General features: G+C 41.0%; 1 protein-coding gene across 9 annotated transcripts in view; it reads left to right on the forward strand.

Moving 5' to 3' along the window:
* Window positions 1–23,195, forward strand: part of bcl11ba (BCL11 transcription factor B a) — a 168,248-nt gene extending 145,053 nt beyond the window's left edge. For 6 of the 9 annotated variants that reach the window (XM_043697151.2, XM_043697142.2, XM_043697144.2 and 3 more), the window contains one exon: window positions 14,869–23,195. In XM_043697151.2, coding sequence (XP_043553086.1) covers window positions 14,869–16,871 — 2,003 coding nt within the window. In that variant the 3' untranslated portion in view covers window positions 16,872–23,195. The remainder of the gene's footprint in view (window positions 1–14,868) is intronic. The other 3 variants (XR_015757844.1, XM_087989662.1, XM_043697150.2) reach the window with 3 other exon arrangements.
* Window positions 23,196–26,003: the final 2,808 nt, after the last annotated feature.

Consider the following 26,003-nt stretch of genomic DNA (forward strand, 5'->3'; position numbering starts at 1 on the left):
TTCTCTTTTTTGGTTTGTGAAGGTTATGCTCAGTCTGTGTCCATCTCTCCTCGTACTAGGATGTATTGCATCCCTCAAGTAGCAAGTGTCTGTCAACTATCCTCCCATGGAGTAATCACATTGATGCCTGTTTCCCATGGTCACCCGACTTTGCAGATACTGGATGTTGTGAAAGTGGCTGGATGAAGCAAAAATGGTCAAATTTCTCGCACCGCCTTGGCCTGTGTGTCCTGAGACCATGAGTCACCATTTTTGTTTTGACCCTGGCTAAGGTGAACTGTATCATGGCTAATCCAAACTCAAGGCAAATAAGGCAAATAAGAAGCCACTTCCACCCATTCCCAGGCAGAGGGAGGCACATCTTGGTTGATTTTAATCATGTGGGCAATGGGCAAAGGAAGGAAAGGCCATTTATTCACGTTTTTGGCTACTGCTGTGTTCCCTGTGCTATGAAACCTCTTATCTTACAGGGGCCAGAATTCATCAGTCAGATTGAAAAAAACGTCCCATTAGAAGTATTGAATTATCCTAACCGATTTTGCCATTTCTCCACATCACTCGCTCCTGTAGTGTTAACCCTTCTGAAGAAGAGCCATATTGGATTTGAAGCGTCAACTCTGTTCCTCTTTTTACAAATGCTGCCAGATCTGTTTATCTCCAGTTAGTTTCAGATTTCCAGCATGTGCAGTATTTTTGCACTTTGCAGTATGTTAACCCTTTCCTCATCTGGCCCTATCCCCTGTGAATACAGCAGGGTTTTGCATCCATTATTTGTACCATTGCACTTTAGAACGCATCATTAGGCTTCTCCAGTTTAATGTGCACAATTCAGCCTTTACGGTTGGTTTGAAGTCATATGCAAGACCTTCAAACTGGCTTATTTTAATTTGTGTATGCAAGGAAACAGCTGCACTGGGCACTGAAAATATAACTGGCCAGTTATATGTTGCTGAATTGCTTTTCCCAGCACACTTACGGACTCATTGACAGGCACATACTCACTCACACTCTATTTCTCTCTCTCTGTCTTTTTCTTGTTTTCTCCGTGGGTGGAACCAAGTAGCAACCACAAAGGGATACCAATCTAAGGATACATGGTCCAACTTTTGCTAACTCCCCCTGTCTCCGGGTCATGACTGTATCTGGTCGGCAACTTGGATGCTGTTGTACTTCTTCAGTGTTTTAAAATCTTTGTGGAGTAAATCGGCCCAAGTGGGGCTTATTGGTAAATTGACACCAAGCAATGTGTTTAATGGTTGTTGCCAACTGTCTGAAAATTCACAGACACCTGTCTCAATTATCAGTTGGTTGAAACTTCTTGTGTCATATTACTTGGTGTATGGTAATATGATGGTTATTTTATTGGTTAGAACTAGTAATGCAGAGGCATGTTCTAATATTGCAGAGAACATGCATTCAGAACTTGAGTTCAGTTTTGAAAAGCAATAGCAAACATAAGGCTGTCCGATGGCACTAAAAATAAAATTTGTTCACAAATGTCTTTAGGGAAGGCAACCTGTTGCCTGTAATCAGTATTGCCTCTGGGTGACTTCAGACTCGCACCAAAGTGGTTAACTCGAAACTGCCCTCCAAAATGGATTATCTGTTTTTTCAAACTAGTGCTAGCCATTCAAGGAAGGCCCACCACCACCTTCCCAGAAAAACAAAGCCTTGCCACCAGTGCCCATATCCCACAAATGGATTTTGTTTAGGATTCCATAAGTGCCTGTCCAGCCTGTTAGCAGTGCACTGAGTTCCATTGTTTTAACCCCAGGCTGTCTTGAGGTGGTCACAATCTGGTGTTTATTGTTTAGGTGTAGTCATTTTAGGACCAACAAAGGGACCAGGTCAAGAAGTTGGATGGAACTTCATTCCGGGGGCAGTCTGACCAAGAGTGGATGTTGGACGTGGCAGTGATTTTAGAATGATTGTAATCATATCTCTCCCCATTTCCATATCTAGTTCTTCGTATCCAACCCATCTCAAATCAGCTTATAAAGAATTGCTAACAGTAAAATACAGTGGCAGCCAAGGTTCTGGTAGAAACAACCACAGAGACTGTACATCCGGACATTGCATTCTGCATAAACAGGCTTCAACCTCTGTGTGAGAGACCAGAGGAAATCATACAGGACTCGCTGTGGTCTGCAACTAGTTTTTTCTTGCTTAAATATAGACATTGGACAAATGATATGTCCTTTCAGAATGGACATTGATCACCAGTAAAGCATTTCATAGTTCACTGTACAGAATTTCTTAGATCTTTTGAAGTAAGAAAAGTCGAAAAGTTTTCTTTTGTCCATCACTGAAGAGTTTTGATTGTATCACCACATCCCTTTCTTTCTTAATTGGGGTTACTTGAGTTGACATTCCACTGTTGTCATGAATAATGGCCGTTCTGTCATTGCTGTTTGGTTTGCTTTCAGAGAAGAATTATTTCTGTAAGATATAAAAATTTACAAATGATGGAAGTCTGAAAACGAAACCATAAATGCTCGGATGTTTTTAGATTAGATTAGATTACTTTACAGTGTGGAAACAGGCCCTTCGGCCCAACAAGTCCACACCGACCCGCCGAAGGGCAACCCACCCATAACCCTACATTTACCCCACTACGGACAATTTAGCATGGCCAATTCACCTGACCTGCACATCTTTGGACTGTGGGAGGAAACCGGAGCACCCGGAGGAAACCATGCAGACACGGGGACAATGTGCAAATTCCACACAGTCAGTCGCCTGAGGCGGGAATTGAACCCGGGTCTCTGGCGCCGTGAGGCAGCAATGCTAACCACTGTGCCACCGTGCTGCCCACTTCTGCAGCACTTGAGAAATGAGAGAAATGGATTTATTATTTATGCCTTTCATCAGAAATTAAGCAAATATTCACTTTTGAGAAGCTTAATGGGGGAATGAAAGATATTGTGTAAATGCGTGTTCTTACCTCTTTCCCAGATGGTCAGAATATTGTACACACGGTATAGATCTTTTGAAGTATACGAACTGTAGTTCTGACATTTTAAGCCGTACTTTTGACAGAGGTGAGATTTGAACCTAGACCTGACCAAGAGGTATGGGTGTTACCATTACGCTAGAAAAGCCTGTTAGTGACTGTTGTTATTTGGCCAAATACAGCAGCCAGTTCTGTACACATCAGAAGACAAGCACATGATTGCTTTGACTCCTCATTTGCTGCTGTTAGCTGAATGAGGGAAGTTGACTAGGAACACCAGGAGAATGTTTTCAGTTAGGACTGTGATTCTGGATGAGGCATGAGTTGACATCTCAAAAGGCCATTCCCCTGATATCCTGGCTGTTCTTTTCAGTATAAAATTCGGCCTCCGTTAGGTGCTGGAGTTCACAGTGACATCTCAACTCTCGACCTCCTTAATGTGGAGGCAAATGTATTACCAAGTGAATGAAGCTGGCACTAGATGCAAAGCATTGCAAGTCTGCTAAGAGTCAGACTGAGTAAGCACCAACATAGGCCCACTCTGAAGTTATAATATTTTATTGTGTTTCAGGTCAGAAGGCTGACCTTTAATTTAATAGACAAATGAGACAAATTTACTAGTGCTCAGTTGTCATTTTTTCCTGTTTTATAAATCCCACAAGACCCAACACTCTCAACATCACATCGTTCAGCACTGCATACATACATTATCATTTGTTTGCTCTGCCCCATTAATGACTCCCCTCTGTATTCGCTAACCTATATAATGTGGCTATGAGACTGTGTCTGTGTAATGTCAATTACCACTTAGTTGCTAAATGTATGCTCTGCATAGCTCCATTAAAATTAAAATACTGTCTGTACATTGGCTCGTGGGATTAGGCAGGAGGTTTGTGTAGATTTACTACGATAGAAGCTAATGGAAAACATAACTGTTAACAATCTGAGGTTTTCAATTAGCCATTCTCTGATTGATTTTTATGAAATCTCATCGACTAATAACTATGCATCGCTGAGCTAACCATAGCACATGCTGAGATATCAACATTTTTTTTAATTTAAAAAATAACACATCTATACCTAGAGAGGTAACAAAACAAGTAGCATGTTCAGTATTTTGCTTTTATGTAGCTGATGAAATACAAAGCCTTTTTGTGAGTGTGCCCTCGAGCTAACCACAGCACATGCTGCGATATCAACATTTTTTCTAATTGAAGAAAAGATCTCTACCTGGTAAGGTAACAAAAAAAAGTAGTATGTGCAGTATTTTGCTTTTGTATTGTTAACGAAATACAAAGCTTTTTTGTAAGTGTGCCTTACAATGATTCTCCTCTCCTGCCTGTTTCATAAACTCACCAAAATTGAGTTATTCCTGGTCTAAATTCCAGAGACAGGGCTTTGTGATTTTACTTTGACCAATCAAGTCTCACTGTACTTGCAAAGAGTGTTGGATTGGTTCAGCCCTACAGGAACTTGTTCTAACACAATCACTGTGTCACTGGTTTACGGCAACTGAATAAGTCAAGTTTTATTTTGTACATAGAAGGGATTTTCTGTCCTTTTTTTGCATCGGCACTCTGCAACTTTGCCAATTTGTCCCTGAAGCTGATTGGGCTTTTTAATTGCACATGATTTGGGCAGGCTGTCCTGCATGACATAAAGGGGGAAGTTCCCGCCTATTTCTGTTTTATTTGTATTTTCTTATCCTTGTTAACTTGTGGTAAAGGTGATGTTATTCCAAAGTTAAAACTTCACAGTGCCGGAGGGTTCCCTTGCTGACCTGAGTGAACCAAAATAGCACCCCCTTCAGGAGATCTAATCCATATGGATCTCTATATATTTTTCCTTACTTGAGAAGAACTATAATGAAATGTCAAAGTAAGCAATCAGGATTTAAAAGGTGGAAATTTTATTCAACAGGCTTTATTTGTACAGAGACATATATACTAGTGAAAGCTCTCTCAAAGAGTAACAAAAGTCAGTTGCTGTAGACAGTGTGGTTACATGTGAAAGGAATACAGAGTGCATTTGGTCCGTTATTGATCTTCTATGCATCATTGCTTGGAATGATTATAGTTAATAAATAAAAATAAATCTGTAAAGAAAATCAAATTACCACCTTATTTATTCCTTACCTTTATAGAGTAGCTAGGCTAAGTTTTAAATGTATTATGAATTCATGAATAGTGTAAGAAAGAGAGATCATGATTTCGCAGTGCCGTGCTACATTCATCCAGAGCCTAACAGTCGGTTATGTGCCTCATTCAAATTAGGCTGAAGGGAGGGGGATGAGGATCATGGTCAACCTGTGATCAGAATAAATTTTTTGAAACTTTTGAATCTATCAGCCAGTAAGTTTGCCTTTAACTGTGAATAGCTTTCTTTTCATTGCATTTCAACTAATTAAACAAAAAGTAATTCTGGTACTCATGGTGTCATTGGGGATGTGTTGAGCCCAACAGTGTAGGTTAGCTGAATTAACATGACTATTCTGGATTAATGACGGTCTCTTACTAATGGTTTAATGATTTGCTCTATTTGTGATGGTTCAGCTCTCTTATGCTGTATGGTTTGCCCACTCTTCCAGATCAGAACCCCAGTGATACCATGAGACGTCAATTTTAAAACAATAATGTGAACAGAGTAAAATTACACTCAGGTTCATGGTAATTTTTACAAATTGGTACATCAAGAATGTCCCGTATATAATGTGATAGATTTGCTGTTGGTTCTGGGCTTGAATCATTTCAGTGTTTCACCTTGGCTTTTAGCAGTATCAAAAATGTAATTTATTTCTATAAGCCGGCAAGAGTAATTATTCCTATCCTGTGACTGACATTCCTCTGGTTAAAGAGAAGGTTCTGATCTTTGAACTGTACAAGCCTGTGGCACCACAGGCTCAATCTGTGGCATCAACTGACCAGGCAAATAGGACATGAAAATGGCCGCAGTCCCTTGGTTTAGAGGACAGAGAAATAACCAGAGGTTCCATCCCTACAGTGATCCTTTTTCCAATATATATGCTCTTCCACTGGAAGGTGTTGCAAGGTCAGTTGAGCTGTCACCATTCATTGTCGAGGCGTACCAATGAAGAGAGGTCACTTGACCAGTGCATCTAGGAAGAAGCAAGATCCCAAGGAGATCATAAACAACATCAAATCAGAAAGGGTGGGAAGAATTCCGATAAAATAGTAATAATCCTGCTGGCTAGGTGTCTAGTGACCCCTCGGTAAGTGCTTTGAAACAAAATGTGGCATTTTATTTAGAAGAATAAACCACATCAGGAATTTCTTATTCTTATAAATGCAAATATTGATTGAAAGAACCAATATTTCAGTCTTAAAAACCTACCTCACTTAGTGTCATAGAGTCATAGAGATTTACAGCATGGAAATAAACTCTTCGATCCAATTCGTTCATGTCAAACAGATATCCTAAATTAACCTAGTCCCATTTACCAGCATTCGGCCCATATCCATCTAAACCCTTCCTATTCATGGGACCCATTCAGATGTGTTTTAAATGTTGTAGCTGTACTCGCCTCCACCAGGTCCTCATTTGATGTAGTCTATTTTGTGCGTTCACCATAGAAATATAAAACATGTTAGGACCCAGTAAAAAAAAATCGCAAATCCAGCAGACCATTTGCTTAGCTCAGCGTCATCGAAACATTATCTTATTCCCTTGCCTCTCCCGGAAAAGTATCTGTTGCCTGTTGAACCTATTAAAGAAAATCTGTTTGCTACAGTTACCTTCCCTGGTGATTTATTTCACCTTAGTTTAAAGTAGGGCTCAGAAACGAAGGGATGTCATTTAAAAATTAGGAGTGATTAGGGAATTTGTGCAAATGGCCATATGGAATAAGTTAAAAGGGGGAAAAAAGTCTCTGAAACAAATGAGACAGGTTCTTTCGGAGACAGTTGAATGCACTTATTGACAGTTAGAAGGATGGAGAGGGTCTGGAGAAAAGCTTCAAAATGGGAAGAGTGTTGAGTTCAGTCGAAAACCTGTTGAGCTGGATTGGCCAAATGGTCTCCTCCAGTTCCTGTGGCTTGATGCCAGCAGCACACTTTTTAAGTGATTGGTGGTGGTGGAGATGGGGAGTCACAATACACAGCATTGTTTCTCTGTAGGGATGACTGATCTGTGCAGATCTATTGCCAGTACTGTGCTGAAGAGATCTGAGGGAATTTGGTTGAAAACGTTTAAAAGCATCTTTGTGGAAATGCTGGCGGGTAGCCGTGAGAGTGTTTCCGAGGGTCAGCGAGGGGATGGCAAAACCTCGTGCCTTTTTGAGAATTCCCAGTTAAATTGCAAGTTCACCTCTGAAACACTCCTAATGAAAAAACCATATGTTAGGTGGATGTGTGTATTTTCAAGTGGGAACCCTTGCGTGTTTCTAAAGGCACTGTATATTTTACTTAGTTCTTTCTCTTGGCTTTGTGTCAGTCTGAAGCTGTCAGAAATAGTTGCCTAGTCGCATGGCTCATGCTGAATTTCAGCAACGTGAGAAAATGAATTCCCAAGTCAACAAGATGAATGTTCTTTGTGCTATGTTTTGTTTTAATGGCTATAAAATATATATATTGAAGGGGTGGGGAGGGGGGTTCTGAGTGGTGTAGGAGGAAAAGGAAGTTGAGATTTATTTGTGCTCTGAAAATTGTCTCATTTGCCCATCATTCTACTTTAAGATGGGGGAGGGCGGTGTCTGCGTGGTGGTGGTGAAGTGTGTTAACTCCTGTCAGTAAAAGATAAAGAATTAGGCTATCATATTAAAAACAATGTACTGGGACAGTCTTAATGAAAAAACATTAGTAGTATTCTTCATTCAGTAGTGTAGCAGTGAGCAGGTCATTAAAGTTCCCCTCATCAGGAACCATATGGAAATGGCTGTAGAGATCGCCAGTAAATTTTTTGAAGTATAATTGAACAGCTGTCTCTGATTAATTGATTAGTTTAAAGCCAGGAAAAGCAGGTAAAACCCAAGGTGAAGGATGCGGTTGCACATTAAATGGATACAATACCACTCCTGGGACCTCCTTCCAGGTTCTGTATAGGGAAGATACACTTGGGGTTGACAGTATTAATATCGAACTGGAGGGCTGCTGCGTCTGAAGCTTGAGAAAACTGGGGTCTGCTCAGATAACCGCCTTAGTCCAGAAACTGCTTCTGACCAGTTTCACGTGCAGCGGGATATTCCTATCACGCTTGTTATGTCGCTTTGAATCTCATTTCCTGATTGTAGAATCATAGAAATTGGTGGTGCAGGTAGAGGCCATTTGGCTCACTCTGTCTGTGCCAGCCAAACAAAAATAGGGTCGCAGCTGGAAGATTTAGTTCAGCTGCCAAATAATAAAATTTGCACCATAGTGCACATTTCAAGAAAAGACCCAAGAGGTTAAAAGCAGTCGTTGATAAAGGCCGGGGCATAGGTTAGGGCAGGTGGTTCGGGTTTGAGGAGGCAGCTGAGTTGTAACAATTAGAGGAACCGTTGCATAAGGCAAATCTTTATTATTTCTGCTTGAAGCCTGACTATGACATTCCATTGCTGTGTATCAGTGACTGCAATAAATTGAGTTGTGAGAGTGCAGCTGATTAGGCAAGGACTGAGTGGTCTTAACAATTGACCTCTGTTACTATTAGAGGTCTCTGGCTTATATTAATTTACCCATCAAGGTAATGCTACATGATTCAGTTCATGCATGTTTGTTAATTATTGAAAAATAGCTTTTGGTTGTCTGTGCATTATAATTGATTCTGCCACAGCATTAGATTAAAGCCAGTTAAAAAAAAGTGGCTTCCATTTGAAATTTAAGCAATCGATGAGAGCAGCTAAACAGATATCCAGCAATCTCTTTTTCTGTCCTCTCTCTGACCCGTCCAGTGTGTTAAGTCAGGGGCACATAGCGTCCCCCAACTCCTTTTTTTTAAATCATCAGCACCAGAATTCCTCACTTGTACCAGTTCCTCTGATCCTTGATTTCTAATTCCAGTATAATCTCGTCCCTCCTAGAATGAGAAAATATAGGATATTGACATTTGGCTCTTCGAAAATGCTATCCAGTTTGTCCCACTTGACTTGCTCATTCCCCATGGTCCTGTAAAAGTTGGCTTTTCGAGTATTTATCCAATTCCCTTTTGAAAGTCACTGTTGGTTACTTCCAGGCAGCGTCAAAATGAAGTATAACAGCTCAGCCTGTACGATGCAAAGAAAATGAATGACTCTTATCTCAACTCTTTCCAGGCTTCAATATCCAAAATTTATTGTCCCCTAACATATGAATTGTATTTTGTTCACACTCATTTCAGCAGCATGGTTAGGTGCCTGTAAAACAGCACTGTGTTTTTAAATTAGCAAAACATACACAGATTCTCTCCTTCCTGTATTCAGAACTGTTGAATCCCACAAAGATGGTGTACCTTGGGTCAGAAGAGCTTTTTCTCTTTTATTTTTCCAGTCCATCAGGGACTGACAGTGTTTACCAGGGATCAAGTAGCTGTCAGTGCAGGAAAGGCATGATCAGCGCAAGGATACTGTTATCTTTCATTGATTCTGGTATTGAGGTTGATATCCTTGAACTTAGTTCCATTTATGTGTTGTCCCATGTATTCACCAGCTTATATTGGCTCCCATTCCAGTGATTCATAGAATTTAAAATTCCGATCCTAGATTTCAAATCCCACCCAACCGCATCTCTTAGCTGTAAAGAGAGATTGGACAAATTTATTTTTGCTAGAATGTCAGAGGCTGAGGGGCAACCTCAGAAATATATAAAACAATGAGAGGCATGGCTAGCGTGGATAGTTGGGTAGAATTGTCGAATACTCGGGACAGCTGCAGCTCTTGTTAAACCGCATGACGGCTCTGGAGCTGCAGATGGGCTTACTTTGGAGCATAGGCGATGCTAAGGGCATTGTGGATAGCACGTTTAGTGAGTTGGTCACACCGCAGATTAGGATTGCTGAGGGAGAAAGGGAATGTGTGGCCAGAAGGCAGAGAAAGAGCAGGAAGGTAGTGCAGGTGTCCGCTGCGGTCATCTCCCTACAAAACAGGTATACCCTTTTGGATACTGTTGGGGGAGCTGGCTCACCAGGGGAAGGCAGCAGTAGCCAGGCTAACGGCACTGTGGCAGGCTCTACTGTATGGAAGGGCAGGAAAAAGGGTGGAAGGGCTATAGTCATAGGGGATTCAATTGTAAGGAGAGTAGATAGGCAGTTCTGTGGTTGAAAACGAGACTCTCGAATGATGTGTTGCCTTCCAGATGCACGGGTCAGAGATGTCTCAAATTGGCTGCAGAACATTCTGAAGGGGGAAGGTGAACAGCCAGTTGTCATGGTGCATATAGGCACCAACGATTGAGGTAAAAAAAAACAGGATTAGGTCCTACAAGCAGAATTTAGGGAGTTAGGAGCCAAGTTAAAAAGTAGGACCTCAGAGGTAGTAATCTCAGGATTGCTACCAGTGCTATGTGCTAGTTAGAGTAGGAATGAAAGAATAGGCAGGATGAATGCATGACTTGAGAGATGGTGCAGGAGGGATTTTTGGGACATTGGAATTGGTTCTGGGGGAGGTGGGAGTACTATAAATTGGATGGTCTACACCTGGGCCAATCTTGAACCAATGTCCTTGGGGATGCTTTTGCTAATGCTGTTGGGGAGGGTTTAAACTAATGTGGCAGTGGGATGGGAACCAAATGAGGAGATTAGTGGATAGTAAGAAGGTAGCAACTAAAGCCTGTAAGGAACTAAATAATGAAGTCAGGGTGACTAAGCGGAAGAGTAGGCAGGGAACAAATGATGAACGCAAAGGGGCTGATGGTCTGAGGTGCATTTGTTTTAATGCATGAAGTGTAGGTAAGGCAGATAATAGATAGTAGGTGCAGGAGTAGGCTATTCTGCCCTTTAAGCCTGCACCACCATTCAATATGATCATGGCTGATCATCCTTAATCAGTATCCTGTTCCTGCCTTATCTCCATAACCCTTGATTCCACTATGCTTGAGAGCTCTATCCAACTCTTTCTTAAATGAATCCAGAGACTGGGCCTCCACTGCCCTCTGGAGCAGAGCATTCCACACAGCCACCATTCTCTGAGTGAAGAAGTTTCTCCTCATCTCTGTCCTAAATGGTCTATCCCGTATTTTTAAGCTGTGTCCTCCAGTGTCCAATCCTTTAATAATCTTATATGTCTCAATCAGATCCCCTCTCAGTCTTCTAAACTCAAGGGTATACAAGCCCAGTCGCTCCAGTCTTTCAGCATAAGGTAGTCCCATCATTCCAGGAATTGACCTCGTGAACCTACGCTGTACTCCCTCAATAGCCAGAATGTCTTTCCTCACATTTGGAGACCAGAACTGCACACAGTACTCCAGGTGTGGTCTCACCAGGGCCCTGAACAGCTGCAGAAGAACCTCTTGCTTCTACACTCAATCCCTCTTGTTATGAAGGCCAGCATGCTATTAGCCTTCTTCACTACCTGCTGTACCTGCATGCTTACCTTCATTGACTGGTGTACAAGAACACCCAGATCTCTTTGTACTGCCCCTTTACCTAAATTGATTCCATTTAGGTAGTAATCTGCCTCCCTGTTCTTGCCACCAAAGTGGATAACCATACATTTATCCACATTAAACTGCATCTGCCATGCATCTGACCACTCAACTAACCTGTCCAGATCACCCTGTAATCTCCTAACATCCTCCTCACATTTCACCCTACCACCCAGCTTAGTATCATCAGCAAATTTGCTAATGTTATTGCTAATACCATCTTCTATATCATTAACATATATTGTAAAAGATGAACTTAGGGCTTGGATTAGTACCTGGCGATACAATGTTATTGCTAATAATTAGACTTGGTTGAGAGAAGGGCATGATTGGCAACCAAATATCCCAGGATGTCGATGCTTCAGGCGGGATAGAGAGGGAGGTAAAAGGGGTGGAAGAGTTGCATTACTGGTCAGAGAAGATATCACAGCTGTGCTGAAGGAGGGCACTATGGATGACTCGAGCAGTGAGGCAATACGGGCAGAGCTCAGAAATAGGAAGGGTGCAGTAACAATGTTGGGGCTGTACTACAGGCCTCCCAACAGTGAGAGTAGGATAGAGGTACAAGTATGTAAATGGATACTGGAAAGATGTAGGAGCAACAGGGTGGTGGTGATAGGGGATTTTTATTTTCCCAGCATTGACTCGGATTCACTTAGTGTTGGAGGTGTAGATGGAGCAGAATTTGTAAGGAGCATCCAGGAGGGCTTTCTAGAGCAGTATGTAAATAGTCCAACTCGGGAAAGGGCCATACTGAACCTGGTGTTGAGGAATGAACACTCATGGACAAAGACGAGAGTGGTTCTAAAGGAAGAGTGCTAAACTTGGGGAAGGCCAACTATACCAAAATTCAACACGAGCTGGGGAGTATGGATTGGGAGCAGCTGTTTGAAGATAAATCCACATTTAATATGTGGGAGGGTAGCAGGCATAATCCAGGCAATTATAGACTGCTGCACCTAATGTCAGTTGTCGGGATGCTAATGGAGAAGATACTGAGGGATAGGATCAATCCCCATCTGAAAGAAAATGGGCTTATCAGTGATAGGCAACATGGCTTTCTGCAGGAAAGGTCATGTCTTACCAACTTAATAGAATTCTTTGAGGAAGTGACAAAGATGATTGATGAGGGGACGGTTGTAGATGTCATATACATGGACTTCAGTAAGGCATTTGATAAGGTTGAGCTGAAAATGTGTTGCTGGAAAAGCGCAGCAGGTCAGGCAGCATCCAGGGAACAGGAGAATCGACGTTTCGGGCATAAGCCCTTCTTCAGGAAAGAAGGGCTTATGCCCGAAACGTCGATTCTCCTGTTCCCTGGATGCTGCCTGACCTGCTGCGCTTTTCCAGCAACACATTTTCAGCTCTGATCTCCAACATCTGCAGACCTCACTTTCTCCTCATTTGATAAGGTTCCCCGTGGTAAGTTGATGGAGAAAACGAAGTTGCATGGGGTCCAGGGTGAACTCGCTGGATGGGTCACGAACTGGCTAGGTAACAGGAGAGTGAGAGTAGTAGTGGAAGGGAGTTTCTCAAAATGGAGAACTGTGACCAGTGGTATTCTGTTGTTTGTGATATACATAAATGATTTGGAGGAAGGTATAGGTGGTCTGATTAGCAAGTTTCAGATGACACTATAATTGGTGGAGTAGCAGATAATGAAGGGGACTGTCAGAGAATACAGCAGTGTATAGTTAGATTGGAGAGATGGGCAGAGAACTGGTAGATGGAGTTCAATCCAAACAAATGCAAGGTGAGGCGTTTTGGAAGGTCCAATTCAAGAGCGAACTATAGAGTAAATGGAAAAGTCCTGGGGAAAATTGATGTACAGAGAGATCTGGGTGTCCAGGTCCATTGTTCCCTAAAGGTGGCTACGCAGGTTAATAAAGTGGTCAAGAAGCCATACAGCATGCTTTCTTTCATCGGACGGGGTATTGAGTACAAGAGTTGGTAAGTCATGTTACAGTTGTATAAGATTTTGGTTTGGCCACATTTGGAATACTGCATACAGTTCTGGTCGTCACATTACTAAAAGGGTGTGGATGCTTTGGAGAGGGTGCAGAGGAGGTTTACCAGGATATTGCCTGGTATGGATGGTGCTAGCTATGAAGAGAGGTTGAGTACATTATGATTATTTTCATTAGAAAGAGGTTGATTGGGGACCTGATTGAGGTCTACAAAATCATGAGAGGTATAGACAGGGTGGATAGCAAGAAACTTTTTTCCCAGAGTGGGGGACTCAATTACTAGGGGGGTCATGAGTTCAAAGTGAGAGGGGAAAGATTTAGGGGAGATATGCATGGAAGGTTTTTTACTCTCGCTTCCCTCAGCAACCTGGGATCGATCCTATCCGGACCTGGGGACTTGTCCACCTTAATGCCTTTTAGAATACCCAACACTTCCTCCCTCCTTGTAGATGTCATATCCACGGACTTCAGTAAGGCATTTCATAAGGTTCCCCATGGTAGGCTGATGGAGAAAGTGAAGTTGCATGGGGTCCAAGGTGTACTAGCTAGATGGATAAAGAAGGATGGTGGCTGCCTGGAACGCATTGCCAGCAGAGGTGGTAGGGGCGGGAATGATAGCGACATTTAAGATGTATTGAGACAGATACATGAATGGGCAGGGAGCAGAGGGATACAGACCGTTAGAACATAGGTGGCAGGTTTAGATAGAAGATCTGGATTGGCACAGGCTTGGAGGCCGAAGGGCTAGTTTCTGTTCTGTAATAGGATTAAGATGAGTAGGGAAAAGTTCAAAGGAGATGTCCTAGGCACGTTTTTTAAACAGAGGGTGATAGGTACCTGGAACGCACTGCCAGGGGAGGTGGAAGAAACAGATACGATAGCAACATCTAAGAAACATTTTGACAAAGACAGGCAGGGAGTAGACAGATGGGATTAATTTAGAATGGCATCATGGTCAGCACAGTCACAGTGGGCTCGAGGGCCTGTTCCTGTTCTGTGGTCAGCAGTAAACTGCTCCAGTTCTCAAACCCTTCAAGATCTCCAATTGTTACCTTTTGCGTAAACCCGCTTTTCAGTTACTCTGAAGTTGAAACCTGTGCCTTCAGCTATCCAGATCCCATGTTCTGAAATTCCCTCAATAAATCTCCAGCTTTCTAGCTCGGTCTCTTTTCCTCTCAACACTGCTTAAACCTACTTTGATATGCTTTTGTTTTGGTCACTTGTCCTCATATTTGTTTCTGTGGCACATATCAAAGTTCTGGCAGTTCTCCAGTCAGGTGCACCAGGACACTTTAACATGTTAAAGTGCTACATGAATGAAGGTTGCTGTTGGTAATATTTTATATTGTATTGTGTGAGTGATTATATTTTAAAACGCACCTTTCTGCTTTCTTGACAGGTAAAGATGAGCCTTCAAGCTACATTTGCACAACATGCAAGCAGCCTTTTATGAGTGCTTGGTTCCTGCTCCAACATGCACAGAATACACACGGATTCCGGATTTACTTGGAGACGCATCCGTCGAACAGTCCCCTTACCCCTCGGATTGGCCTTCCCCCCTCCTTGGGACCAGACCCCATCTCACAGTCCCCCCTTACTACTTTTCTCGGTGAGAACAATCCTTTCAACCTGCTGCGGATGACTGGACCTATACTTCAGGAGCACCCGGGCTTTGGCGATGGCCGTCTCCCCAATACGCCCCCCATTTTCAGCCCGCCGCCTCGCCATCATCTAGACCCGCATCGTCTGGACCGCCTTAGTGCTGATGAAATGGGCTTGGTATCTCAGCATCATAGTGCCTTTGACAGAGTAATGCGCTTGAACCACCCACTGGGTATGGAATCCCAGACTATGGACTTCTCCAGGAGGCTCCGAGAACTAGCAGGGAACAACAGCTCCACTCCGCCCTTGTCGCCCAGCCGTCACAATCCTATGCATCGCTTGCTTCAGCCCTTCCAGCCCAGCCCCAAGTCGCCATTTCTGAGCACTCCGCCACTCCCCCCCATGCCCCCCAGCAGCACAACTCCTCCTCAGTCACAGTTGAAGAGTAAGTCCTGCGAGTTCTGTGGGAAGACCTTCAAGTTCCAGAGCAATCTGATAGTCCACCGGCGCAGCCACACGGGAGAGAAGCCGTACAAGTGTCAGCTGTGCGACCACGCCTGCTCCCAGGCCAGCAAGCTTAAACGTCACATGAAGACACACATACACAAGTCAGCCTCCGTCACGGCCAGGTCAGATGATGGGCTCTCCACCACCAGCTCACCCGAACCTGGCACCAGTGAACATGCGAGTGGAGAAGGATGTGGCCTGAAAGCCAATATAACCAATTTCAACACTGGTCAGATGAATGAGAACGAGGAGGAGGAAGAGGAGGAGGAGGAGGAAGAGGAAGAGGAACTGGAAAACGAAAGCCGGCCCGAGTCCAGTTTCAGTATGGACTCCGAGCTGAGTCGCAACCGAGAGAATGGCTTCAAATTGCCAGTGAATGAGAAACACTGTGTTCTGGGCAAAGTCATGGAAAATGTCGGTCTCCGTGCAATCCAGCATTACAGCGATGTGCTTACCGATAAGCAGAAGCGTAATAGCTTCTCAAAACGATCCTCTGATGGTCAGAGAGACACTGGAGATGAGGACTCTGTTGCAGGTGAACTGGATCGACCGGAAGATGGCACAGTGAATGGAAGAGGCTTCGGTCCCGGTGAATCATTCCCTATCACATTGCCGCGGAAACCTCCTCTCATCACTAGTCCCTCTCTGTCAGTTGCTTCTTCAAAAAGAATTAAAATGGAGAAAGACATGGATTTGTCCTCAGCACCTTTAATTCCCTCTGAGAATGTTTACTCTCAATGGCTGGTGGGCTACGCAGCATCAAGGCACTTCATGAAAGACCCGTTCCTGGGATTCGGCGACTCTAGACAATCTCCCTTCGCCACTTCCTCTGAGCACTCCTCGGAGAACGGCAGCCTGAGGTTCTCCACACCGCCTGGAGACATGCTGGACGGGGGACTCTCTGGCCGTAGTGGCACAGCCAGCAGCGGCAGTACCCCTCACATGGGAGGGCCCGGCCCGGGGAGGCCGAGCTCCAAGGAAGGACGCCGGAGCGACACTTGCGAGTACTGCGGCAAAGTGTTCAAAAACTGCAGCAACTTGACAGTGCACCGCAGGAGCCATACCGGCGAACGGCCTTACAAATGCGAGCTCTGCAACTATGCATGCGCCCAGAGCAGCAAGCTGACGCGCCACATGAAAACGCACGGCCAGATCGGCAAGGAGGTTTACAGGTGCGACATTTGTCAAATGCCCTTCAGCGTTTACAGCACCCTTGAGAAACACATGAAAAAATGGCATGGAGAACATTTGCTGACAAGCGACGTAAAAATCGAACAAGCAGAAAGAAGCTAAAGCTCCTTGAAGTAAAAGAGACTTGGTTTTAAAAAAAAACACACACACAAAAAAATTCAATTGTAAAGCTTAATTAATTGCCAACTGAGAAAGTCGGCCCAGAGTGCCTCCTGTGGCACTTAAATATTTTCAAGGTATAATTTGTGTCTGAGAAGCTCAATCAAACCTGAGGGTGATATAGAGGCAGTAAAATAATGTTGAGCCTTTTCAACTGTGCAATAATTTCTGTATTTATTGTTTTTTTAAAATATTTTTTCAAGCATCATGTGCAGGTATTTTTTTTCCTTTTCCTTTTTATTTTTCGTTGTTTGAAACTTTATTTTTGTTTTGGGTGTCCCTTTTGATTTTACCCACTTTTCAAAAAGAAACCTGAGATTACTTGCATTTTGAGGTGCAGACCTGTAGAAATAACCCTTGACCCGGGCCGCTGCTTATGTGGAATTGAATAGTTAAGCTACTCAACGCAGTAATTTCTTGAATAGAAGCCGCGTTTATTCATTCTTTTATTTTTTTTAAAAAATATGGGGAGGAAGGATTGGAATTGCACAAATTTCTTTTTTTTAATTGTAAGATGAGAAAAAGCCACAGCGGATCACAATCCTAATCGTAGCACTTAATAGGCTTTTATTACAAGCTGGGTTCGAAATGTAGCACTGATCTTGCCAGCCTATGGTGTCTGGAACTGCCATTGTCGCTTTTCATCAAAGACGCCTGCCTAAACATAACACAGTTAATAACGTTTTTAAAAAAAAGCAGTAAGCAAATGAGAGAGGCAGTTTACTATCTGGTATCCAGTTGTACCAGCCAGAAACTTAACCTAAGCAATAACGGACTTTTAGTTGTGTTACTAATTAGTGAATAAAATGCACAGCGAAGTAAATCTGAACAAAGTCAAAAGTGCATTATTGCCAACACCTAAGGAAACATCTGTGCTCGATTGTGAGCGACTTGCATTATTGTAGAAATGCACTGCTATTTTGCCATTAGGGGTAGATGGTCTTTGGCCACTGTGTTAAATAGCTAAATTTGTACCTGAGATATTTCCTTTTTTTGAACCCGCACCTTAACATATTTGTTTTTTTAATTATAGAAACTGCGACTTCTGAACAAGAAACTATGGGAAATCTATGGTCCAAAAGGGTTATGGTATACATTAGGGAACAACTGAGATTAAAAGTGTCAGTGTTGCTTAGCATAGCATTCACAATGCTGGCACTATAAAAAAAAAATGTTAATGTCAGTTGACGGTTTTTATACTGCCATTCAATTTGACATGAGTGCCTTGAATATTTGATCTTCCTAATGAGTCTCTGAGACAAATGCAAAACCATTTTTTGTGAAGTTAAAAAAAAGTACTGATTTGAAGAAGAGAAAAAAAAATCACACAACAAAGAGAAAAATGTACGTCATATTAGATTCTAGAGTTCTACACGCACCAACAATCCAGCATTTGTAAAACAAAAACAAAAAATAAATTCAGCGGAACTTCACGCCAGCCGCTACAAGTTGGTGAAGACGAAACAGCATCCCTTCCCCCCCCACTTGCCCCCCCTACCCATCTAATCAACTTCGGAAAAACAGTTTGACGGTCTGTTCTCATCAATTGACGCTGCAGGACGCTGCTTAAACTGTGGGAACCCCACTGTAGCAAGGCTCAAAAGTTTTTAAAAAAAAAGACGCCTCCAGAGTCCCACCAAGAACGTAAAGACAGTTACTCATCAGGAACAATGGCTACTCCTTATTTTTTTTTGTTCTGAACAGAATTAGTGCACTCAGTCTCGAATAAGTTTACAGTATTGAATATATACAAAGGTGGAAAAAAATAACAAAAAAAAATTGTGTGTGTGTGTGCGTGCGTGTGTTTGTTGAATGATCAAGAGATTTTTTTTTTTCCGAAGTTTGCTTAGTAAATACATGGATGCCATTATGGCCATGTGTATATTGGTTCTCTGATTCAACTGGTGAAGGGGTTTAATATATATATTACAGTTTCTTGATCACTGTAAAAGTGTACCAGTATTTGTAATAATGGAGAATGCCTGGGCATTTTACAAAATGGAGAAAAAAAACAAAAAAAATTTTTTTTTCAAAAATGGAAATTGTTGCAGTAAATTTGTGGGTCTAAAATTGTATTTGTCACTGTAATTGTAAAGTCTAATTGACTATCAGTTTTAGTAGACTTTTTTGCCTTGGGTGTTTTATCTTTTTTCAAAAATTGTATAGAACTTGTATTGGGAAGAACGATTACTGCTACCATATGTAGACAAGAAAAAAAATAGTAGAAAAGTGCATATTCATGTAATTGCTTTGCTTAAATCACATTCCTGACCTGTACTTTTTTCCCTCTGTTTCTCTGGAATGGTTACTTGGTATTGGTTCATAATAGTGTAGGCACTTGCTGTATTTATACAGGAGCTTGTATTTTTTAACTGTTTGCTTGTCCTTTTAAAGGTACGACAAAAAAGTACCTTTTTTTTGGTAGTGGATTAGAAAAAGAACACACAGGCTGCCATAATATATTTTTTTAATTTTGGCAGGATAAACAAATAGTGCAAAAATAATTTGTATGTTCTGAAATCTTATTGTACAGGAGAAAAAGAAAGGTCGTGTAACGACCTTTTGTTAAAAAAAAATACAAAAAGGAATTAGGAAATGCATTGCTGGTCACTGATAATTTGATTTTCATTTGTACAGTTTCCCTCCCAGATTCCCTGTTGGATATGCACGGTTTACAGTTTTGCTAGTCTGTCTCATTTTTTTTTTGTTCATGATTTGCTGCCTTCACTCTCCCTATTCACGTGGACTCACTTCAAATCCATTGTGGTCAGAGTCAGATCAATGTAAATTGGACTGAATGAAAACTAAAATATGTTGCATCTTGCGCTGCTTTTAAGGGTCATTCAGTACGTGACATTGAAGACAGCAGATGAATTGTATAATGTCCATGTTGGGCAGGTGTATACTCACAGGGATGAGAGGTTTCCTTATTTTGGGCACATTTCTGCCTTTTGTAAGTTTCATAAAATAGTTACCCAGCTTTTTTTTTGAAGAAAACAATGATTAAGTTAAACTGAGGTTTGCAATATGTAGTGACCACTAGATGTCACTGAAACATTCAATTGTCAGTGCGCTAGCGACCACTAATGGTAGTGAACAAATACTGCATTTTTCCAAAATGGAACTCCCTTCAATGGTTCCTTATTTTTATTTTCTCTTGAACCTCCTCTCTTGTCCCTGATGCATCCACGTTACGTGCATGGCACTATTTTGTTTTACATTTCCATGGGGATTTGGGTTTCAGGCCTCCTTGATCTGCTGCTGTGTAAAACTGATGAGGCAGATACAAGTATATGTTGATCTAACTGCCATTTGTTTTTTTTAACATTTTTGTGTTAACAGGATCATTCACACCTTATTTCACATTCCACGGGTTTCTCAACGTACACAATAGTAGGTAAGAGGTGGGATGAAACCTTTTGTATTTTGACACTTTGAAATTTGCACTAAAAGGCAGAAACAAAACAAAAGCCATCCTGGATGAATAATCTTTAACTGCTAAGGTCTGAAATATTATCACTCCACTACCTAAAGGCATGGGCAGCATACATTAAACTCCACGTGTTCAAAGTTGCTTATCAGTTGGTGGGCTAAGTGGCTTGAAATATCCAATTGTTAGTGAGTTTGATATTCAGACATTCCAGTGCTTTTCTGTGAATAAAATGTAGCATGAAAGCTGTAGAGGCTCCATTGCATATCTCTTGATCTGCAGCAGCTATCATCGTTTGACCTAGGTTGTGTCAGCGGTTGACAGTTACAAGTTCGTAATTGATTTTACCAATATAAGGTGACCAGGTACTATTTATGCATTTTTCTCTAGCTCTAGTGGAAAGTGTTTTTGACAGGTTTCCCCTGCATCATCCTTATTACCGTGAGTAATTCGGTGAGATGGAAGGAGGTTGAGCCTGTAGTAACCGAAGCCAGGGTTGAGTGTCAACCTTGTCAGTTCAAGAGATGCACCTCATAATGTTTGGGCACCAGCAACAAAGGTATCAACTTTGACAGACAATATTCATTGGTTAAAAAGAAAATGTTAAATTCATTATGTCAAGAAGGAGCAATCCATGGAGCCAACTTCTCGTCAGTGTAGCACTTCATGGGGCTTCTGGCATGTCAGTCAAAGGTTTTATTTTTACTTCCCTGTTTACATCTTCCTTGTAAAACAAGCAGAAAGCAGAAAAAGCACTTTGGTCATTACTGTAGTGAAATATTGGACCAGAAAGTTGATTTCAGAATAATACATTGTCATCAAATGGTCACTATTATCTTATCAAATTGTTATATTTGGTACCCACATAGTTCCAACTAAGGTCTGTTTTACCAGTATAAGATAGAATAGTGACGGCACATTGCTATGTTTCTAAGTGGTCCTTGGCACAGGAAAGCTTTAAGGAAAACGTTAGTAAACAGGCAGCAATACAAGTATATAGGAAGGTAGTATCTCTTGTTTGAGCAGGTTTCATGCCACTGAGGGGTGGCAGGGAATTAAATTTAAGATATTACTGCAATATTTTACAGCAGTCTTTTCAGCCACAAAGGGAAAAAAATTAGTCAGCTGGTGAAAACTAAGTATTTGCATATTGGCAGCCACTGCATATGTTACAATGGACACAGGTTTACAGAACTAGATAAAACCTAAAGTATATACCGAAGTTTTCAGATTTTATCTGTGAAAGGTTGATGGAAGTGTCAGATTCCAGAACTTGGTGCTAGAGAACTAAGCTAGAGAACTAATAAACTCTAAATTGAGCCAGTGTAGAAGCTGCACAGTGGATTTATATAGAGAACTTGTAGTACCTGCTTCCCTAAAGATGACAAATCTTTCAAAACAAAAATCCAACATAGTAGTTTATTGTATTGGCGTATTGCCTATGACCATTTTATATTGGGTGAGTTTAGGGTTAATTGATTTAAACTTTTCCTTTATATAGTGGTGTTCAATGCTCTGATGTTGTTCTCCATCACTATTCAGTGTTTGAGCTGTGTTGTTTCAGCAGCTTCCGACATTGTGTGCCACTGCACGAGATCCACCTCCCCATGCTGCCATTTACCACCAACCAGTTAACATTGTATACATTCAATGAGGAGTTATGCAAGGAAAAGTACTGACAAACACTCAAAGGTTAAGACTTACGTTTCATCCCACCTCTGTTAAATACAGTCCACAGGTTGTTTTATCATGACCAAAACACTTTTAACGGTGCTGTTGTATTTTTAAGAATTGTACTTAAAATGCAAAGCAAATCAATGCCACTTGAGTTGGACCTATTTGTAATGGCAAGGCAAAATATTTTATTAGCTTTTTTTCTATTTCTGTATTTAGAGCTTTTTATTGTAACTTGAGATTTGGTCTTATACTACAAGTTTGAACTATTTATTATTGCTTGTGTTGTGCTCTGTTTAAAACAGATGCACGTTATCCTTTTTTTTATGTTGAAGTGCTGACCAGAGGTCACATCAGCTTGGCTTTGTGAAATATTTATTGTTCTGTTTTTCTGTACAAAATCAAGCCCTCTCCTAATCCACACTGTTTTCAGCTTGTGTCTACCATTTCATTCATACACACATCCAAATGTTTGTCCCATTTTCAAGTGAAAAAAATAAATCAAAAGTTATCTTTACAATCTTCAAACTTCTTCCTTTCTGCCTATTTTTTCCCCCCCACCCTCCTCAGTATGTGGGTTTAACAATAAATGTTTAGCAGCGAGCACCTGCATGACTCATGGTATCACAGGTCAAGTTGAGCACAATGAAGACTCAGATAATAAAACCTTCGATGGCACTAGAAATGATGATGGAACATATCTGCACGTCATATTGTGACATCTGGCTGAGTCCTAACGGCCCACTTATCCTGTTGAGTAGGTCAGTAATCATCAGAATCTTGTTAAAATATGCTATTAGTCAGTGCGTAAGTAAGCAAGAACCCATTGTGACATACAGCGCCATCATGAATTAACCAATACACCCTTTTAAAACCATCTTTTTGTAAATACATTCTCACATTCAGTTCATACCAATTGGACATCATTTCATCCTTTTGAGTATTGTACACACGTGCACGCGAATCCATTGGTACTATTTCTGTTCACAAATGAAACCATTTCTTCACTCTTTGCTCTTCCCTTATTTGCAGAAAACAATTGTCCCATTAGTTTATCTTTTATAATTGCACTTCATATCTATTGGCACCGGTTTATCAAAAGCTGTGTAAAACAAAAAATCAACTGGGTATATTACAATAAGAAATGGACTCTTTTGTGTGTACCTTTTGTGAAAAAGTTCCTTTTTTGAATAAGAAGTTAAGTTGGTTATTTTAATTAGGATTCTTTTATCCAAAAACGTGATATTATTCCAACTATAATATAAAGCAAAAAAACAGAAACTGCTGGAGAAACTCAGCAGGTCCGGCAGCGTCTTTGGAGGGAAAATAAGAGTTAGCGTTTCAAGTCCAAAGACCATTCTTCATAACTTAAAGCAGTTGGTTCTTTTGAAGATGCTATTTTTAGGGATTTCAAAAAAAATCCTATATTAGAATGCATCCATAATGAATGATTTTCATAAACAAAAACTTGAAAATCTTATGCAAACCTAATGACATAATGTTTCCAGCACTGACAAAGGATTGGGGTTACATAACATGATGAAAAGCAGAAGCACTCGTGTCAGACAGTGAGTGGGCTGCTTTATTGAGAAAAAAAATATTCAACAGAGTTAAATGCTGTGGCTGATATAAAATATAGAAACAATAATGGACCTGTTTGGTGGAAGCCAAGTCTAGTAGAAGTGCAAGACACTATGTGCAATGGTTTTGATCAACACTGGCTAATTTGTAAGTGGACTGAGCAAAACTTTCTGAATGAAGAAAAGCCATTAAGCCTAATAGCTCCTACCCACATCAGTCAAATATTATTTTTTCAGAAGCACATGTAGTCCTCTCAATTCAACATATACTGCCCATGCGAATGGCTTTGAGAATGTGTTCCACGACTGTAACTTCCTTTGAGTACACTTGCTCCAACAGCTTTCCCAGTTTAATTTCTTCCATTGTAACTTGTCCTGCTATTAAGAAGCAGCCTTTGGGTCAACATTTAACAATTCATTTTGCTACTTTGAAATAACTTACCTTTACAGTCCTTTTCTCTTGAGGTAAAGTGACCTCAATTCTCGTAACTCTTACTGTCATATTTTGCTGATACTGGGAATTATCAACATTACTTAAATGATTTGCAATTTACCGGACATAGGAATGATGCATCCAGAAGGTTATCTGGAGCCTTAGAATAAAAATATATATTAGGTTTTAATGATCATAGCATAAGCAAGTTGCAAGTGTGGAAGGCAATACAATTAACAGATGTGATGCATAGTGGGTATAGAAGAGTGTTGTTGGAGAAGACAGCAGAAATTGTTTCTGACCCAAGAATGTTTGGTATATTGTTGGGGTATACTCAAACACAATATACTTAATTGAATGTACCAAAAAGTGTGTTTTTCCAGTAATACCAGTATGCATATCAGTAGTGCTTTTATAATAACTGTTTGGTTTAACCGCCTTCCTGTTACGTGTGCAATAAGCAAGGCTGAACTAGCTGCTTAAAAATAAACAAATCTATCTACTACCCACTAGCTTACAATGACAGGCTCACCAAACAAAATAATGTGAGACAAGACTTACACATTAAGATGTCCAAATATCTATATCAGTCATATAATTAAAATTGCCCTGGTCAATAAAAGATGCACAAAAGTTAAAATGTCATGATGCAAATAATGTTCACGAACATTTATTTACATCGGGTTTGCTTTAATTGGAGCCGCTTCTTAGCCTTCTGACAAATTGTCAAAATTGTAGCTTGTGGTAAATTTTTACATACTCGCCAGAAATTCTTGTCACTAGATGTACTAGTTGGTATCTCCGTGCAATAGCAGGTGTTTTAATTTTTAATTAGCTTACTATATAGAACATAGAAGAATACAGCGCAGTACAGGCCCTTCGGCCCTCGATGTTGTGCCGATCCAAGCCCACCTAACCTACACTAGCCCACTATCCTCCATATGCCTATCCAATGCCCGCTTAAATGCCCATAATGAGGGAGAGTCCACCACTGCTACTGGCAGGGCATTCCATGAACTCACGACTCGCTGAGTAAAGAACCTACCCCTAACATCTGTCCTATACCTACCCCCCCTTAATTTAAAGCTATGCCCCCTTGTAATAGCTGACTCCATACGTGGAAAAAGATTCTCACTTTCGACCCTATCTAAACCCCTAATCATATGAAATTATTGAATCAGGTACATCGCCCCAGTTGGGTGAATAAAGTCAAATGTCAGACTTATGCAGTGCTAGCATCAGATAAATTGTTGAAAATGTAGTTTGTGTTCAAGTTATTTCGGGATTTTTTTGATAAAGGAAAGGCTGCAGAAGAAAATTTCTGCCAAGTGTAAATTAGAAGATGTCTGCATAAATGATGGTAGAAAGTCAGTAATTCTCAGTTTGTTCAATGCCCCCATTGCTCGTCTCATCCTCTCATTACATAACTCCTTCCATGTGCTTTGCTAACACCCATTTTGCTTCTGTAAGCAAGGGAAGCATTTAGTGGAAAGCATTTTGTCCATTTCAGTTGATGGGCAAGGCCTTTAGTAAGTTTTTAATTAAGCATAGTTTAGAAAACAAACATTTCTGTATATACTAATGATTAATGGAAATTTTCCTAAGTTACAAGATGGAAATGATTGTCTCCAATTGAAACACATTGCATCGCTTATTCTGGAAAGTCTAAGGAAAGTAAATAGGATCAGTAGAATAAATGTGAAAGGAATAAGCCCTATTTGCTGTTTTGATCCATGTATTTACTCTTGTGTCAGGATATTCTTGTCAAAATTGTTCCTTGCCATGTCTGTGGTATTATGCAAACATTTGCTAAATGTTTATATTCATCAAACATTTAGTAAGGAAAAGCTATCCAGCTTGGGTTCTTGCAGTCCTAGGTTGTGACTTGTGATCACTGCCTCTTCATCAGCCACTGCAACAAGCACAGTGTTAAAATACATCTTAGAAAGGAAAAAGGA

The sequence above is a fragment of the Chiloscyllium plagiosum genome, unplaced genomic scaffold, assembly GCF_037043375.1.
Source record: "Chiloscyllium plagiosum isolate Xiang-an unplaced genomic scaffold, Cpla_swu_hap1 HiC_scaffold_8, whole genome shotgun sequence".
NCBI classification, from domain to species: Eukaryota; Metazoa; Chordata; class Chondrichthyes; order Orectolobiformes; family Hemiscylliidae; genus Chiloscyllium; species Chiloscyllium plagiosum.